At 43.8% G+C, this 16,526-nt stretch overlaps 1 protein-coding gene across 3 annotated transcripts in view; it reads left to right on the forward strand.

The window, feature by feature from the left end:
• The window catches only part of LOC137332471 (glutamate receptor ionotropic, delta-2-like), a 366,170-nt gene that overhangs the window by 297,212 nt on the left and 52,432 nt on the right, over window positions 1-16,526 (forward strand). For all 3 annotated transcript variants that reach the window (XM_067996343.1, XM_067996344.1, XM_067996345.1), the window contains exon 12: window positions 9,411-9,555. In XM_067996343.1, coding sequence (XP_067852444.1) covers window positions 9,411-9,555 — 145 coding nt within the window. The remainder of the gene's footprint in view (window positions 1-9,410; window positions 9,556-16,526) is intronic.

Below are 16,526 nucleotides of genomic sequence, written 5' to 3' on the forward strand. Positions count from 1 at the left end.
AGACATTGTGATCCAGGATGAAGCGGATGAGTTGTAGGATGGCTTCCGGAGATTGGCTGTTGTTGGTGTTGAGTATTGATGCTGTCGCAGCGATGCCGTCATCGTGGGGGATACTGGTGTATAGTGCCGAGACGTCCATCGTGGTGAGAAGTGTTCCTGGTTCAACTGGTCCGTGGGTACTGAGTTTTTGTAGGAAGTCTGTAGTGTCGCGACAGAAGCTGGGGGTTCCCTGTACGATGGGTTTCAGGATGCCCTCGATGTATCCAGAGAGGTTCTCACACAGGGTTCCGTTGCCTGATACGATGGGACGTCCGGGTGTGTTGGCTTTGTGTATCTTTGGGAGGCAGTAGAAGTCTCCCACGCGGGGATTACGTGGGATGAGAGTGCATAGGATGCTTTGAAGGTCTGGATCGAAGGTCTTGATCAGTTTGTTGAGCTGGTGGGTGTGTTCTTTGGTCGGATCTGCGGGTAACCGTCTGTAGTGTTCCTGGTTGTCCAGTTGTCGGTATGCTTCTTTGCAATAGTCTGTTCTGTTCTGTATGACTATGGCTCCTCCTTTGTCCGCTGGTTTGATGACGATGTTGCGGTTGGTCTTGAGAGCGTTGATGGCGTTGCGTTGTGCTCGGGTGACATTCTGGACTGTCTTCTGAGTGCGGCTGATGAATCTGGCATTGACGCATTTCCTGACAGCTTGAGCATACATGTCCAGCTGAGGGCAGCGACCCTCCGGAGGAGTCCAGTTTGACTCCACATCATGACTACCATTCACAGGTAATGACAGCGAAATGGTAGAAATATTAAATAATTACTTTGCCTGAGTATTTATCAGGAAGACTAACATGGTGGTCATGACATCAGAAGAAGAGATCAAAAAAGACATTAAAAACATTTAAGATAGAAATGGGGGAGATAATTGATAGACTAATCAAACTTAGAAAGAATAAGATCCCTGGTCCAGATGAATTGCATCCAGCATATTAAAAGATGTTAGGGTAGAGATCGCATAGGCACTATTACATATATATAAAAATTCATGGGTAATGCAGTAAATGTAATATATTTGGATTTTCAAAAGGCTTTCGATAAGGTACCGCACAGTAGACTCGTGACTAAGGTCAGAGCATGTGGAGTCATGGGACAGGTAGCAGAATGGATAGCAAGCTGGCTACAAAACAGAAAACAGAGAGTAGAGGTTAAAGGTAGTTATTCAGACTGGCAAAAGGTGGGAAGTGGTGTTCCACAAGGATCGGTGTTGGAACCACTGTTGTTCAGCATTTACATAAATGATTTGGACTTGGGAATTGGTGGTATATTATCAAAATTTGAGGACTACAACAAATTGGGGTATAGTTAATATTGAGGAGGGCTGCGACAAAATACAGGAAGAAATCAATAAACTTGCAGAATGGGCGTGTAATTGGCAAATGAATATCAATATAGGGAAGTGTGAGATGGTGTATTTTGGTAGGAAGAATAAGGAGGCCACATTCTCCTCGGAAAATAATAGTCTAAATGTGGTAGAGGAGCAGAGGGATCTGGGGGTACAGATACATAAATCACTAAAAGTGATTGGTGGTTAATCAGGTGATTTTAAACAAAAAGCAAACAAATCACTGGAGTTCATTTATGGAGGGATAGAATTGAAAAGCAGGGAAGTTATGTTAAACTTATATAGAACTTTGGTTAGACCACACTTGGAATACTGTGCACAGTTCTGGTCTCCATATTATAAAAATGATATAGATGCACTGGAAAAGGTGCAAAAAAGATTTACTAGGATGATACCAGAACTAAGAAGTTATACCTATCAGCAAAGATGGGGCTTTTTTCTCCAGAAAAGAGAAGACTGAAGGGTGACCTGATAGAGTCTTTAAGATTATGAAACGGTTTGAAAGGGTAGACGTAGAGATGATGTTTCCACTTGCAGGGGAGACCAGAACCAGGGGCCGTAAATATAAGATAGCCACCAATAAATCCAATTGGGAATTGAGGAGAAACTTCCTCACCCAGAGAGTGACTAGAATGTGGAACTCACTACATAAGGAGTAGTTGAGGCATCTAGCATAGATGCATTTAAGAGGAAGCTAGATAAATACATGAGAGAGAAAGGAATAGAAAGATATGTTGATGAGGTTAGATGAAGTAGGGAGGGAGGAGGCTCGTGTGGAACATAAACATCGGCATGGACCTGTTGGGCCGAATGGCCTGTTTCAGTGCTGAACATTCTGTGTAGTTCTGTGTAGCAGCGCTGCTGCCTCTAAGTTTCCTGCTTTAGCAATTGCAAAGCACTCGGGGTAAATTTGACTGAGAATTATCATTACCACGATCATTATCATCATCATCATCATCACTGGTGGTCTGCCTAAGACAGGTTCTGGCCCAATTCTCCTTTCTCCAACCCATTCTGTCTTATGTTTCTCTTGTCAGTTCTCCATATGATATCCCATTCCCCACCTCTGTCTCTTGTTTGCCTGCCTCTAGGTGTTGTTATGCCAGATATTCATGAAGGGGTGGCACAAAAGCAGTCATGAGGCATCCAGTCAAGCTAGCTGACAGTCAACTGACTGAGCCCACTTACCTGCTGCTGCAATCTTCAGCCAGCACTGGATTTTTAAAGGCAGGACCTTAATTTCCATGCACCTCAGCAGATTATTTCATTTTACGTGGGTTTTACGCCAATGGAAATGCAAATGATCTGACCCAGGTAATTCTTGTGTAAGTACCTTGGCTGGCACAACTTATTTTCCCAATGGTGTAAAGCAGTGAAACTCATCCTGTGGAATTTCTAGTCCAATATACAGACTGCAGCCTATGTAATTATTCATACAGATTTGGTGTTGTACTCCGTGCCTCTATTTCTAAAATCTAGGGTCCCATATTTTTGTAATAGTTTTATCAATTTGTTCTTTCACTTTTAATAATTTGTGTTTCTGAACCTCTAAGTTTGTGCTTCTATACTGCTTTGAAAGTTTAACCATTTAGTGTACGTGTCCTCTCCTTATTCTTCCTCCCAAAATGTATATCTCTGCAGAAAAGTGCATCTGACATTTATCTAGCCAACCTACTTACCTGTCTATGGTTTATTAGCTGCTTGAGAAACATTAAATAGGGAGGCTTATGATAAATGTAAGATTCATAATATAGTAGAGAAACAAGCTGAATACAGAAAGTACAGGCGATCTAAACAAGGGAATAAGAGGGGCAAGGAGAAAGTATCAGAATAGATCAGCGGCTAACATAAAAGGGAACCCAAAAGTCTTTTATAAACATATATATAGTAAAAGGGTAGTCAAAGGAAGGATGGGGCCGATTAGGGACAAAAAAAATCTTCTTTTGGAGGCAGAAGGTATGGCTGAGATAATAAATGAATATTTCGCATTGGTCTTCACTGGAGAAGAGGATGCTGCCAAAAAAGCAGTAAAGGAGGAGGTAGTAGGAATATTGAATAAGATAAAAATAGATAAAGAGGAGGTACTTAAAAGGTTGGCAGCTCTCAAAGTAGAAAAGTCACCTGGTCTAGATGGGATGCATCCTGGGGAAGTAAGGGTGGAAGTTGCGGAGGCTCTGGCCACTATCGTCCAGTCCTCCTCAGATATGAGAGCAGTGCCTGAGGACTGGAGGATTGCAAATGTTACACCCCTGTTCAAAAAATGGGAGAGAGATAAACCCAGCAATAACAGGCCAATCAGCCTAACATCAGTGGTGGGGAAACTTTGAGACAATAATCTGGGACAAAATTAATCGGCACTTGGAAAAAATATGGGCTGATAAACGAAAGTCACCATGGATTTGTTACAGGAAAATCATACTTGGCTAACTTTTGATTGAGTTCTTTGATGAAGTAATGGAGAGGGTTGATGAGAGTAGTGCAGTTGATGTGTAAATGGACTTTCAAAAGGCATGTGATAAAGTACCACATAATCAACATGTTAGCAAAATTAAAGCCTATGGGATTAAAGGGACAGTGGCAGCGTGGATTCAAAATTGGCTAAGGGACAGTAAGCAGAGAGTGGTGGTGAATGGTTGTTTTTCAGACTGGAGGGAAGTATACAGTGGTGACCCTAGAGGTCAGTATTAGGACCACTGCTCTTTTTGATATATATTAATGACCTGGATTTGGATTATACAGGGTATAATTTCAAAGTTTGCAGATGACACAAAACTTGGAAATGTAGTAGACATTGTGGAGGATAGTAACAGAATTCAAGAGGACATGGACAGACTGGTGAAATGGGAAGACACTTGGCAGATGAAATTTAACATGGAGAAAAGTGAAGTGATACATTTTGGTAAGAAGAATGAGGAGAGGCAATATAAACTAAATGGTATAATTTTAAAGGGAGTGCAGGAACAGAGAGACCTGGGGGTGAACATACACAAATATTTGAAGGTGGCAGGACAAGTTGAGAAGGTTGTTAAAAAATCCTTGGGATCCTTGGCTTTATTAATAGAGGCATAGAGTACAAAAAGAAGGAAGTTATACTAAACCATTATAAAACACAGGTTAGGCCTCAGCTGGAGTATTCTGTTCAATTCTGGGCACCACACTTTAGGAAGGATGTCAAGGCCTTAGAGAGGGTGCAGAAGAGATTTACTGGAATGGTACCAGGGATGAGGGACTTCAGTTATGTGGAGAGATTGGAGAAGCTGGGATTGTTCTCCTTAGAGCAGAGAAGGTTATGAGGAGATTTGATAGAAGTGTTCAAAATCATGAAGGGCTTAGATAAAGTAAATAAGGAAAAATTGTTCCCATTGGCGGAAGGGTTGAGAACCAGAGGACACAGATTTAAGGTGATTGGTAAAAGAACATGAGGAAACATTTTTTTGCGCGGCGAGTTGTTATCACCATGAATGCACTGCCTGAAAGGGTGGTGGAAACTGATTCATTAGTAACTTTCTAAACTCAATTGGATAACTACTTGGAAGGGAAAACATTTACTTGGCTATGGGGAAAGAGCAGGGGAGTGGGACTAGTTGGATAGCGCTTTCAAAGAGCACAGACATGATGGATCAAATAGCTTCTTTCTGTGCCATACCATACTATGATACTATGAAATTACAGTTGGTTTGTGAGTAGATATTAATTTTTCTTTCTCACTAACAAAATCATATTCTCAGGAATTGCATATTTCAAAACTCCATGTTTGAGCAATTTCCCTTGTGGTTCATAACTTACAAAAAAAAATGACATTCTCATTTTTTTTTTGAACAGCGGAAACTCTGGCCCAAATAGGCTTTCTGATCATTTCTCCATTCCTCAAAGCCATAGATTTAATCAACTGTTTTAGGTATCCATCTTGCAGCTGCTTAGAATATATATGTCAACTGTAGCAGGAAAGGGTTTAATTTCATTGATGGACAGGTGGAATGCTCTGCCATAAATATCAGCATGGATGTGTATAACCATTTTCTCAGCAACCATAACTTATTTATCCTTATAAATGTTATACCAGAAAGCAGGAAATTAATGCAAGGCGAATGGCTATTGGATGTTGATGAGTATGACTTTTGGGCCTCAATGTTCTGTTCTCTTTATGCTCATCCAAGCTATTCTTGGCATGTTTTTACTGTTTTCCTTTACTGAGCTTCTATTCAGTTTCCCTTCTTAGTCTCTCAAGGACCAATTTTCCTGTCCCGCCCACACCTGGGCGAAGAGGCAGATGGAGGATACCCAAAGTGCACAGTGACTGCAATGACCTGAACCGACCTGTATTTCCAGATCCAGGTCATTTAGGCACTCCGGCATAGGTCTATCTCCTGACATGAGCTTGTGCCTAGAAACAGGCCTGCAGCAGCAGGAATGGGCACCAGTGTTGGGAACATTTGGCTGCTGTCCAAGGGTACTAATTTTGAGGGGTGCCCAGAAGAAGTGGACCTCAGGAAGTAGGAGGCACTCCTGCTTCTCCCGGCTCCACCATTGCTTCACATTTGCATGCATCCAATCTCCAGTTGGTTTCAATCCAGCATTTGAATTTCATAGCTGTTTTTGATCTTCAGTTTCTTTTTGAAAAACAATGGCCTAGAAATTCACTGAGGTTCCCCCTGTTTTACATGCGCCAAAGTGTCTATTATGGAGGGCAGTGTGCACGGGCACATTCTAAGCTGGAAGTGCACATCCTGCCATATTGGTACAGGCATCAAAAGAGGCATCTAGGGCCCACGCCTGAATCAGGCATTAGCCCTTTGCAAACGCAGAAAGGTGCCTAACGCCTGTTTGATGCCCCTTTTACCCAGTTGTTTTGCCCTGACCGCAGCCGGCGCTGGGCTGGCTCCGTTCATGAAAACCAGGTCTACATATAGCCTAATGACGGGTCCTTAAAGGGACCCGTTGTCGGCCACCACCAAAAAGGTAAGTTTTTTAAAAATGCTCTGAAAATCGGGGATTCCCGGGGCAGGTCCGGAGCCCGGCTCCAACCCGCCCGCTTCCGGGTTCCCCAGTGACGCGCTTAGATGCGCGCGCAGCCCCCGCATGTGGGACTCCCGCAGGCAATTAAAGCCGGCGGGATCCCAATTAAACCAATTAATTAGATGGTTCAGGTCGTTTGCAGACCTGATTTGTAGGATATTTTCGGAGGGGTGGGATTTTCAACTCAATTGAGCATGTTTCCAGTACTGGGGGAAACTCTCCCAGTTGAAATGGACGTGTTGCAGCCACAGCCTGTGGCAGCTGCAAAGGTCCATTTGACAGGTAGCGGGGGGGATACCCTCACTCATTGAAGGAGGCCACTCTGTCACTCCGGACAAAGTTTGGCCTCTACCACCTTCCTCCTAACAATAAAATTCACAAACTAGCAACCTCAACCCCGGTGTGCAGACACATTTACCTACCTTGCGGACCCCCTCAAATGTACATCTTCCGGATGGGGGCTGCCATAGCAGCAGTCATGACCTCCTCGGAGGACGAATAGCATCACCAGCCTCGCCGCCCAGGCCATCCACCTCTGACACGTGGAGCTCCACAACACAGTGCTGTGACACATCCACCTGCACAGCAGGAGGGAGGGCAGCCGCAGAGAGAGATGCGTTGCAGAAGGCACTACCCTCGCCACAGGGTCTACAGACCGAGGCTCAGCTTCCTGGACCTCTCTGAGCAGCAGTGCACACGGAGGCTCAGAGTCCCTCGACATGTAGTCGTGGACATCTGCAGCCTCCTTCATGCTAAGCTGCTCCTGGCAGGCCCAAGCACCATCTTCTTACCTGTCGCTGTCAAAGTCACCACTGCCCTCAACAACTTCTCCTCCGCATCCTTCCAGGATGCCACCGGGGACATCGCTGACATCTCTCAGTCGTCTGCACAAAAGAGCCCTGCAAATACACCTACACCCACTCTGCAGTGACACAATGGGTGGCATCAGTTGTGGGTCTACATGGTGATCCTCAGGAAAGGTCATTATTGCACAAACCAGACAAGAGTTGCAAAGACATGGCAGTAGTGGTGACAATATAATATGTAACGTGAGTTGATCAGAAATCAAATATAAGTAAAAACCGTGACAAACCCGCAAACATCCTTGTGCATCCCCTTCGTGCTCATGACACGTTTGCCTTACGCTTCCTACTGCACATATGTGATGCATGCCCTGTGGGTGCAGCACAGGTAGTGGCAGGTTGGGTGAGGCTGACCGTGAAAGAGATGTATGAGAGGGTGAGTATGAGACGGAGCCATGAGATTGTATGAGGATTGGGTTGAGTGGTAGTGGCGGGATGAGTACTGGCGAGGTGAGTAAGTGCAGGTAAGATGAGGATGAGCTTTGAGTGGGTGTGAGGAGTGATGTGATAGAGTAGTGTTGGCAGTGCAGAAGGAGATGTGGGGTTGGGGCGGTGATGTGGCAGACGGAGTGTCGAGGAATGAGTAAGTTTACTCACTTCGGCTGACCTACTTAGGTCATTGCAGCGCCTCCTGCACTGTATGCAGGTGCGTGATATGTTGGTGGTGCTGGTGACCTCCTCTGCCACCTCGAGCCAGGCCTTCGTGGTGGCAGAGGCAGGCCACTTCCTCCCGTCCGCCGGGGAGAAGATCTCTGTCCTCCTCCTCCTCACCCCATCCAGTAGGACCTGGAGTGAGGCATCATTAACCTGGGAGCAGCCTTCCCCCTCGGCTGCTCCATGCTGTAATTTTGGCTCCTTTCTGCAGCATCAGTCTGTGGAGGACTGCCCCTTTAAATAGGGCTCCTCCAGCTGACAGCCTATGTTGCGGGTGTGCTGACCGCCCGCTGCGCAGCTTTCCAGTGCGAAACCCGTAAGCCAAGGTAAGTGCCTTCAATTAGGCCGCGATAGCGTGCGGAGCACCCCAAATTCACTGGGTGCGTTACCCACACGCCCAGTCGATCCCCCCCGCTGCCAACCCGCCTCCCTCCTAAAATCAAGCCCTTACTGTTAAATTGGCCGGTGGGTGTGTTTTTCTGTCACTGTTTCTCCAATATTGCCCTAACAATCTTTCAAAAACATTTTTGAGACATTGGTCCCAATATTAACGGTGAGGTGGGGAGGGTGCAGGGGAGCCCAATAGTGGGTGAAGAACCAGGCAAGGCCAGGGACATGGAATCGGCAGGGCCTCATTTGCGTAATTTTGGGCAGATTCCCGCCCGACAACCAACGAAATTGACTGCCTGGCCATCGGGCGGGAGAAGAAACCAGTGGCAGTAGGCCGCAGCCGGGAACCCGTGGGGCGGTCCCCCTGTCCCCGGCAGTCAGAAGCGGGGGAAGGCTCTGGGCCACGATTGGAGCTTGGGTGGGGAGCTAAAAGATCGGGGCTGGGGAGAGGGGAGCTAAAATATCGGGGCTGGGGTTTGGTGAGGAGTCAAAGGATCAGGGTCTTGATCGGGGCTGGGGAGGCCAAAGGCTTCCTTGTGAGGCCCAGTGGGGAGCACCCCTGCTCCTCCTGGTCCACAAGGAGTTCTGAAAGGAGCTGATCTTCAGTACTTGCCTTAAGCAGTCGTGCCTCCTGCCTTGGATCTGCTGCCGTGCAGCCAACAGCGTGGGACTCGCTTTGACGTACAGTTAAGTTTAAGTCATAGAGCCGATGATGTCATTGGGCCTCAACTTTTGAATGTTAACTAGGCCCCCACCTGCCTTTTGCAGCAGTCTCGTCGATGGCCTGATTCGGGTTTGTGATAATTTAAACAGCCGGGAAGTCGGCTGTTTGGAGCCAGGAGGTAGAATTTTTAAATTTTAACCCCTCCCACAAACCATTCCTGCTGGGCGGGTTAAAATCAGAGCTGTTAAATAAATGCCCCAATCTGTGGAGCAGTGAGTAGTACAGTCTAAAGTAACAAAACCTTATTTCTCTGCTTTTCAAAAAAAATTTAATAACTTAAACATCTGGTGCATTTTGCAATTTATCTCCTCGAGCTAACTTAGAATCAAGTAAAATACTGTTTTTCACTAATTTGTGTTACTTTTTTTCCTAGGAACAGGAGGAGAAATTCCCATTAACACTTTGGCAGTTCGCTTGTTGATGGGGTTTTGGTGGCTTTTTGTGTTTATAATCATCTCAACATACACTGCAAACCTAACTGCCATCTTGACCAGCAATCGAATTGAAAATCCTATTCGGTAAAACATTCCTATTTTTATTATACCTTTGTGAGTACTGTTTTTTTTAAAAAAAAATTGGCAGTCAAGAAAAGAATGAAAGTATAGCCTTTTAATTAAATTATTTTTAATGGAAGGGCAAACTACACTTAGTGGGTAATTTTAACGTAACCTCCCAGGTGGAAAGTGGGCGGCTTTGGATGACCCAACCCCCTGTTTCCCGCCAAGTAGATTAGGTTAAAATTGCCTCTTAGATTTTGGAAGATGTGACTTGTGTATAATCATTCTTCTAAAGTACTCCTCTACTGAGTAAACATTACTTCTGTCAATGTTATTAAAAAAAACACATACCGAATTCCTTTCTCCACTATCTTAATTGAAGTGGAAAGCCATTTATTATGTGATTTAATGCCTATGTTAAAATGGTGGCGAGCCAAATCTATGATATGAGCCAGATCTCTTCCTATGATGAGACATGTAGTCCCAAAGGAAAGACACATGGAACCATTTAGTAGGACTCCTAATAATAATGTAAGATAAATAATAAATGAATGTTCTCATTGCACTGCCTATTTTCACTTAAAGAAAGGGTTAGTGCCTAAAGGAAACATGTTTAACTTCTTAATTTGCTTCCTATAATTTCACAGCAAAGATAGTCATAAAATGAACACAATTGGACCTGCAATCTATTCAATGCCTTGCCAATGCACGTTATAATCATTATAAAAAAATTTAGAATACAATTTCAAAATAGATCCCTCCAGATGATATACACATTCTAATATACTATAGAGCAAATTTCTCTCTACTTTTTTTCTCAATTATTTTGGTGGTATCTGTCATGTTGCCTACGGAAAGTTCCAGAGCGCTGAATAGTATATGTTACGCATTAACGGTAACCAGGAACCATGTTATGGCTCAGGTGTCTCTTGCTGTTTAAAAGCAGTTCTCCCTATTTTCCCAGCAATATAACTCATTCACTTGTCATATCTCTGTAAAGACCTTGCATGAACTGGACTATAGTTAAGTTGCCTAGTTCTGACTCTCCCTTGACTCTTCTCAACCTGCTTCTAATTGCTCATATGGTGAGAAAGTGTGCACTCTGTATTGGCCAAACCAAAACTATACCTGTGTGGATTTCTTAGCTTGCCTTGAAGATTTTTGTGCATGGTGATAGGAAACTACATGTCAGACATCCAGCTGACCATAAAAAATCCTTGGGTTACAAAGCCAAATATGAATTGTTAGATTTTCCTTATTAATGCAATAAATTGAGTATTCCACAGTTCCCCGGTGTGCATCCTTTGTAGCACTTACACTGAAGTGCAGTCATCAGCTCATTATCTGCATTGACAGTATCACTTGCAGCGGTGGAGTGGCTATATGGGAAGTTTCCCGAGTGGCCCCACGAATGGTTCCTCAGCATTGTATTATGCTCTTTGGTGACCTCACAAACCGGAGCTCCGATTTTACATGAGAATCTTGAGCCCTTTTTGGGAACCATTCTGCTGTTGATTACTTCTGTCATCAAAAACAGTGATCTGAGTGTGTCGTTGAAAATGACTGTTCCCATAAAATACAGTAACATCCTCATACATGCAAAACTACTTTGGTATGGTACTCTGGGATCGAGATTGTGTTTAAATCAAAATTTCCTATTCAATGTACATTGAGAATAACTATTTGTCATATCTTTGTACCATGCCCATATAATCATTCAGTGACCCTTTTTTTCTCACATTTATAGCCTACCAGCAAAATGGCATGGGTGCACATCTTTTAAATAGGTGATTTTGAAAATGTGATTTCATTAATGGAATGACAAAATCCAGCAAATCACAACATGCCATTGATAATGATCCTTTAGCACGTCTCAAGTTGCCACTGAGCCATTGGATCAGTGTAAATTTTGGGAAGTGTGTTACTTAAGCTGTTGAATACACAACTTTTGTGTGAAAAAGCGACATAAAAATTAAGACAATCCCAATTTATCCAGGAAGGTCTGCATTTCCAGTTAATTTTCTATGGAAGAAGTCAGGTATGTGTGTTTACAGCCCTTTGCAGTGAATAATAGGATCCACTTAATCCGCACATACTCGTGTTACATTGTATTTCTTTATTATCTTTAATACTGATCTTCAGTACAAAATGCTAATGCTACATTATATTTGGCATCCAATGAAAATAAAGTTTTATAAATATCACTGGAAATTATTTGACACAAACTGACATTTCCATTGCACTAGTTCTTTCATATGGGATCTTGATAAATGCATTGACTGTACATGTAATTTTCACAGTTCCACAAAAAAATGATTTTTTTTTTGGCATTACTTCCTTATTAAACCCTATTTTTAAAAAAAATTACATTTAATATCTCTAGTGTAAACACATTAAATATTTGCATTTTGATTAATCCAATTGGTATAATTAGTAATTTTAGATGTCCTATAGCAAAAAATAAACATTCATTACAAATTGCAACCTCATACCTGTACATATCATTGTATTAATATTAGATGTTATTATTGAACTATATGGGTGACATAGAATTCCTGTCACTATCTATGCTGCTGCATTACCAAAACTATGAAAAAGAGTTAAGGCTAAGATTGGTTCTTGGAACACTAATTGGAATGTTCTTTAAAACTCTCTTAGCTCTTCACTAACTTTTTCAAACTTTTCATCTTGGTTTACTTTTTCTTTCTTAATTCCATTTTCATTTTTCTTTATATTCTCTCCATCTCTTTTGTATCTCCCTTCTTTTCATTGACCTCAAATAATGAGCATTATCTGAATATCAATGCTAAAAACTTATTGATGTTGAGAAAAAGCCAATCCATACTTTATTTCCTGTAGTTTCACTGTAAATCTAAGTTTATCATGCCAAAAACTTAAATAATCATTAACAACAAGAATCTATTGACTTTTAAAACTAAAGAATATTGTTGTTTAACCACCATTTCTTAATTTAGCCTTATAAATTCAACTTCTATTCTTTTAAACATCCTTAGGTTTCTGTATGTAAAGAAGAGATACCATACATACTCTTTACCATTCCCCTTTTCCTTGAAACTCACTGGTTATAGAAAGCTTCCAAACACAAGACACCAGCATGAAAATATCCAGAAACATCAATAATAGCACCAAAAAGATCCATAAATGCTGTTGTATGATTGCACCTGTAAGTAATATTTTACTGTTCGAGTCTTTAGTCAAAAAGGCTGCAAGGTGATTTGTTCCAAAGTATAATGGCTTTATTAAGAAGTTATAATAAGTAACAAAGATGTTAAAATACAAGAGTACAATTAAATAAGCTAGTAAGGTGAATACAACCTGGCACAAAGTTGACCACTGTCCAAGATTTCGAAGTGCACTTTCGAAGGTCTTGATTAGTTGAGCGGTCCAGCCTCGCTCCGAGAACTTTCTAATCAATACTAAAAAAACTCCCATCTTTATATGTTTGAGACAATTAGCTCTGTATGGGCCTCCCATCAACCATCCTCTCTGTCCCATGGGACTGCTATCAGTCCTACTCCCTCATGATCAGTTGCCTCCGAGATGTCAATAATTCTTATCTTTGTCTAAAGCATCTCGCGCTACTACCAAAGTATGGATAACTCCCTTTATCCATGTTATGAACAAGAGATGAGCATGACACCAGAGGCTCAATACTCAAAGAGGCGTTCTTTTGCACAAGGTCATAAAAAGCTTGTTTTGGATAGACAGAAAGCCTTTGTTCACAGGGAAAACTGACAATGCTTTTCCCTACCAAGGTTTACAATATTATACAGAAAGCTTATATAATGCTTTTCTTACAACACCAAAACATGTGTACAATTCCAGTCCATGTCTTTGCATGCAAGTGAATGTGGATCTGTCACAAAGACTCTTCCTTTTCATTCTTGACCTCACTGACTTCCACATTTCAATATGCTTTTATTTTGCTTCCTCCCAAAGGTCTTTACACCACCCTTCTCCTATGAGTATCTTTTTCACATTTGCCTCAGATCTTCCTTTTCCTTCCTCAGTATCTTCAATTTTTTCTACATTAGTGACATTGAACAAACCTCTCCATGCAGGCAGCAAATATATATTCATCATTCTCTCAGTTTCCTATCCGCTTCAATACAGAGTATTTTGTGGTCAGCTGGGTGTGTAGTACACATTTGTGTAAATCCATCACGACGCTAAAGGGCCCCCAGACCAAACATCAAAAGTGGATTTGGTTTGCCTGATGTACAGCTTATATTCTGACATAGAACACAGCCGTTAATGTAAGCCCAGAGAGTGTATGCGCAGGTTGGCAAGAATCAAGGCTTGGGGATCCCAAAATGGAAACGGGTACTACTGGAGTTTAACTGGCTATAAGTATGCAGTTCGCCAGCACAGAGCATTGGTAAGCTTCCCACTACTTGTCTAGCTACACCATCCTACCCATGAGAGTATTGGCTTCTAATATTATAAATGCCAACCCCAGTGACTGGTTTCCCAGTTCAATCAATGAGCCATGTTGCTGGTCAACCATCATCTGTGCTCTGGAGCCCAGCACATCTGTCTGGCTCTGAATTACTGAGTCTGCCTTGGAGAATTGACGCTGTTTCATCATTGAGTGTGTCATCTTGGAGCCAGCTCAATTTCAAAGAGATCACATTTACTTCTCACCCTCCCCAAGAGGGATTATCATTAGTTGGAATTATGTCCTTTGTACATTATCCCAGATAATTATTTTCCACAGTTCCATAACTCTTCTATATGTGTAAAGCAATCTTGTTTTACTCGTGTTCATCCTTCCATTACTGACATCATATATTTCATACTTTGCTGTCTTGGTTCTGATTAACTTCATCTCCTGGTCAGATATTGGTATACCAATAACAACCATGTCATTGTCAGCTTGAATATCATCATTGACTTTGCATTCTGGTGCATTGCACAGCAACGTACAAAAAACTCCACAGTGTATATGATATCCTTTGGTTTTGTAACCTGATCATCATTCTTTGTTAAAAAGCAGAAAATGCTGGAAACACTCAGCAGGTCAGGCAGCATCTGTGGAGAGAGAATCAGAGTTAATAGGCTCGATATTATCAGGGCTGCGGGTTCGCGGCGGGGGGGGCTGTTGGGTGCGTGGGTAATGCGCCCGGCGAAATCAGTCGGCCCTGCGCGCGATCGCAGCCTAATTGGATCCACTTACCTGGTCTTCCGGGTTCCCCGCTGCTGAGCTGCGTGTCGGACGGACTGCACATGCGCAGTAAGGTCTGTCAGCTGGAGGAGCTCTATTTAAAGGGGCAGTCCTCCACTGACTGATGCTGCAACAAATAGGAAAAATTACAGCATGGAGCAGCCCAGGGGGAAGGCTGCTCCCAGGTTAATGATGCCTCACTCCAGGTATCATTGGATGGGGTGAGGAGGGGGAGGACAGAGATCTTCCCCCCCCCCCCTCCCCAGCAGGTGGGAGGAAGAGGCCTGCCTCTGCCACCAAGATGGCCTGGCTCGAGGTGGCAGAGGAGGTCACCTGCACCACCAACATATCATGCAACTGCATACAGTGCAGGAGGTGCTGCAATGACTTAAGTAGGTCAGCCAAAGTGAGTACACTTACTCATTCCCCTACACTCCATCTGCCACATCACCACCCCCAACCCACATCTCCTTCTGCACTGCCAACACTACTCTATCACATCACTCCTCACACCCACTCAAAGCTCATCCTCATCTTACCTGCACTTACTCAACCTCGCCAGTACTCATCCCGCCACTACCACTCAACCCAATCCAATCCTCATACAATCTCATGGATCTATCCCATACTCACCCTCTCATGCATCTCTTTCACGGTCAGCCTCACTCAACCTGCCACTACCTGTGCTGCAGCCACAGGGCATGCATCACATATGTGCAGTAGGCAGCGTAAGGCAAATGTGTCGTGAGCATGAAGGGGATGCACAAGGGTGTTTGAGGGTTTGTCATGGTGTTTTCTTATATTTAATTTCTGACCAACTCACATCACATATTATATTGGCACCACTACTGCCATGTCTTCGCGAATCTTGTCTGGTCTGTGCAATAATGCCCTTTCCTGAGGATCACAATGAAGACCCACACCTGATGCCACCCATTATGTCACTGCAGAGTGGGAGTAGGTGTATTTGCAGGGCTCTTTTGTGCAGACGACTGAGAGACGTCGGCGATGTCCTTGGTGGCATCCTGCAAGGATGCGGAGGAGAAGTTGTTGAGGGCAGTGGTGACTTTGACAGCGACAGGTAAGAAGATGGTGCTCGGGCCAGCTGGGAGCAGCTCGGCATGAAGGAGGCTGCAGATGTCCACAACTACATGTCGAGTGACTCTGAGCCTCCGTGTGCACTGCTGCTCAGAGAGTTCCAGGAAGCTGATCCTCGGTCTGTGGACCCTGTGGCGAGGGTAGTGCCCCTTGCGACGCATCTCTCTCTGCGGTTGCCCTCCCTCCTGCTGTGCAGGTGGATGTGTCACAGCACTCTGTTGCGGAGCTCCACATGTCAGAGGTAGACAGCGTGGCCAGCGAGGCTGTTGATGCTGTTCGCCCTCCGAGGAGGTCATGACTGCAGCTAAGGAGGCCCCCATCCGGAAGATAAACTTCTGAGGGGGTCCGCAAGGTAGGTACATGTCTCTGGACCCCGGGGTAAGTGTGCAAGTTGGTGAATTTGATTGTTAGGAGGAGGGTGGTGGAGGCCAAACTTTGTCCAAAGTGACAGAGTGGCCTCCTGCAATGAGTGAGGGTCTCCCCACCACCCCCCCCCCACACCTGTCAAATGGACCTTTGCAGCTGCCACAGGCTGATAGCTGCAACACGTCCATTTCAACTGGGAGTGTTTCCCCCAGTACGAGAAACAGTCCCAGTTGTTTCTAAAATCCCACCCCTCCTGAAATATTCCCTTAATCAGGTCTGTTAACGACCTGAAAAAGCAAGATAAATACTGTCAAGTGGCACCCCGCTTGCTTTAATTGCCTGC

The sequence above is a fragment of the Heptranchias perlo genome, chromosome 14, assembly GCF_035084215.1.
Source record: "Heptranchias perlo isolate sHepPer1 chromosome 14, sHepPer1.hap1, whole genome shotgun sequence".
Lineage (NCBI taxonomy): Eukaryota > Metazoa > Chordata > Chondrichthyes > Hexanchiformes > Hexanchidae > Heptranchias > Heptranchias perlo.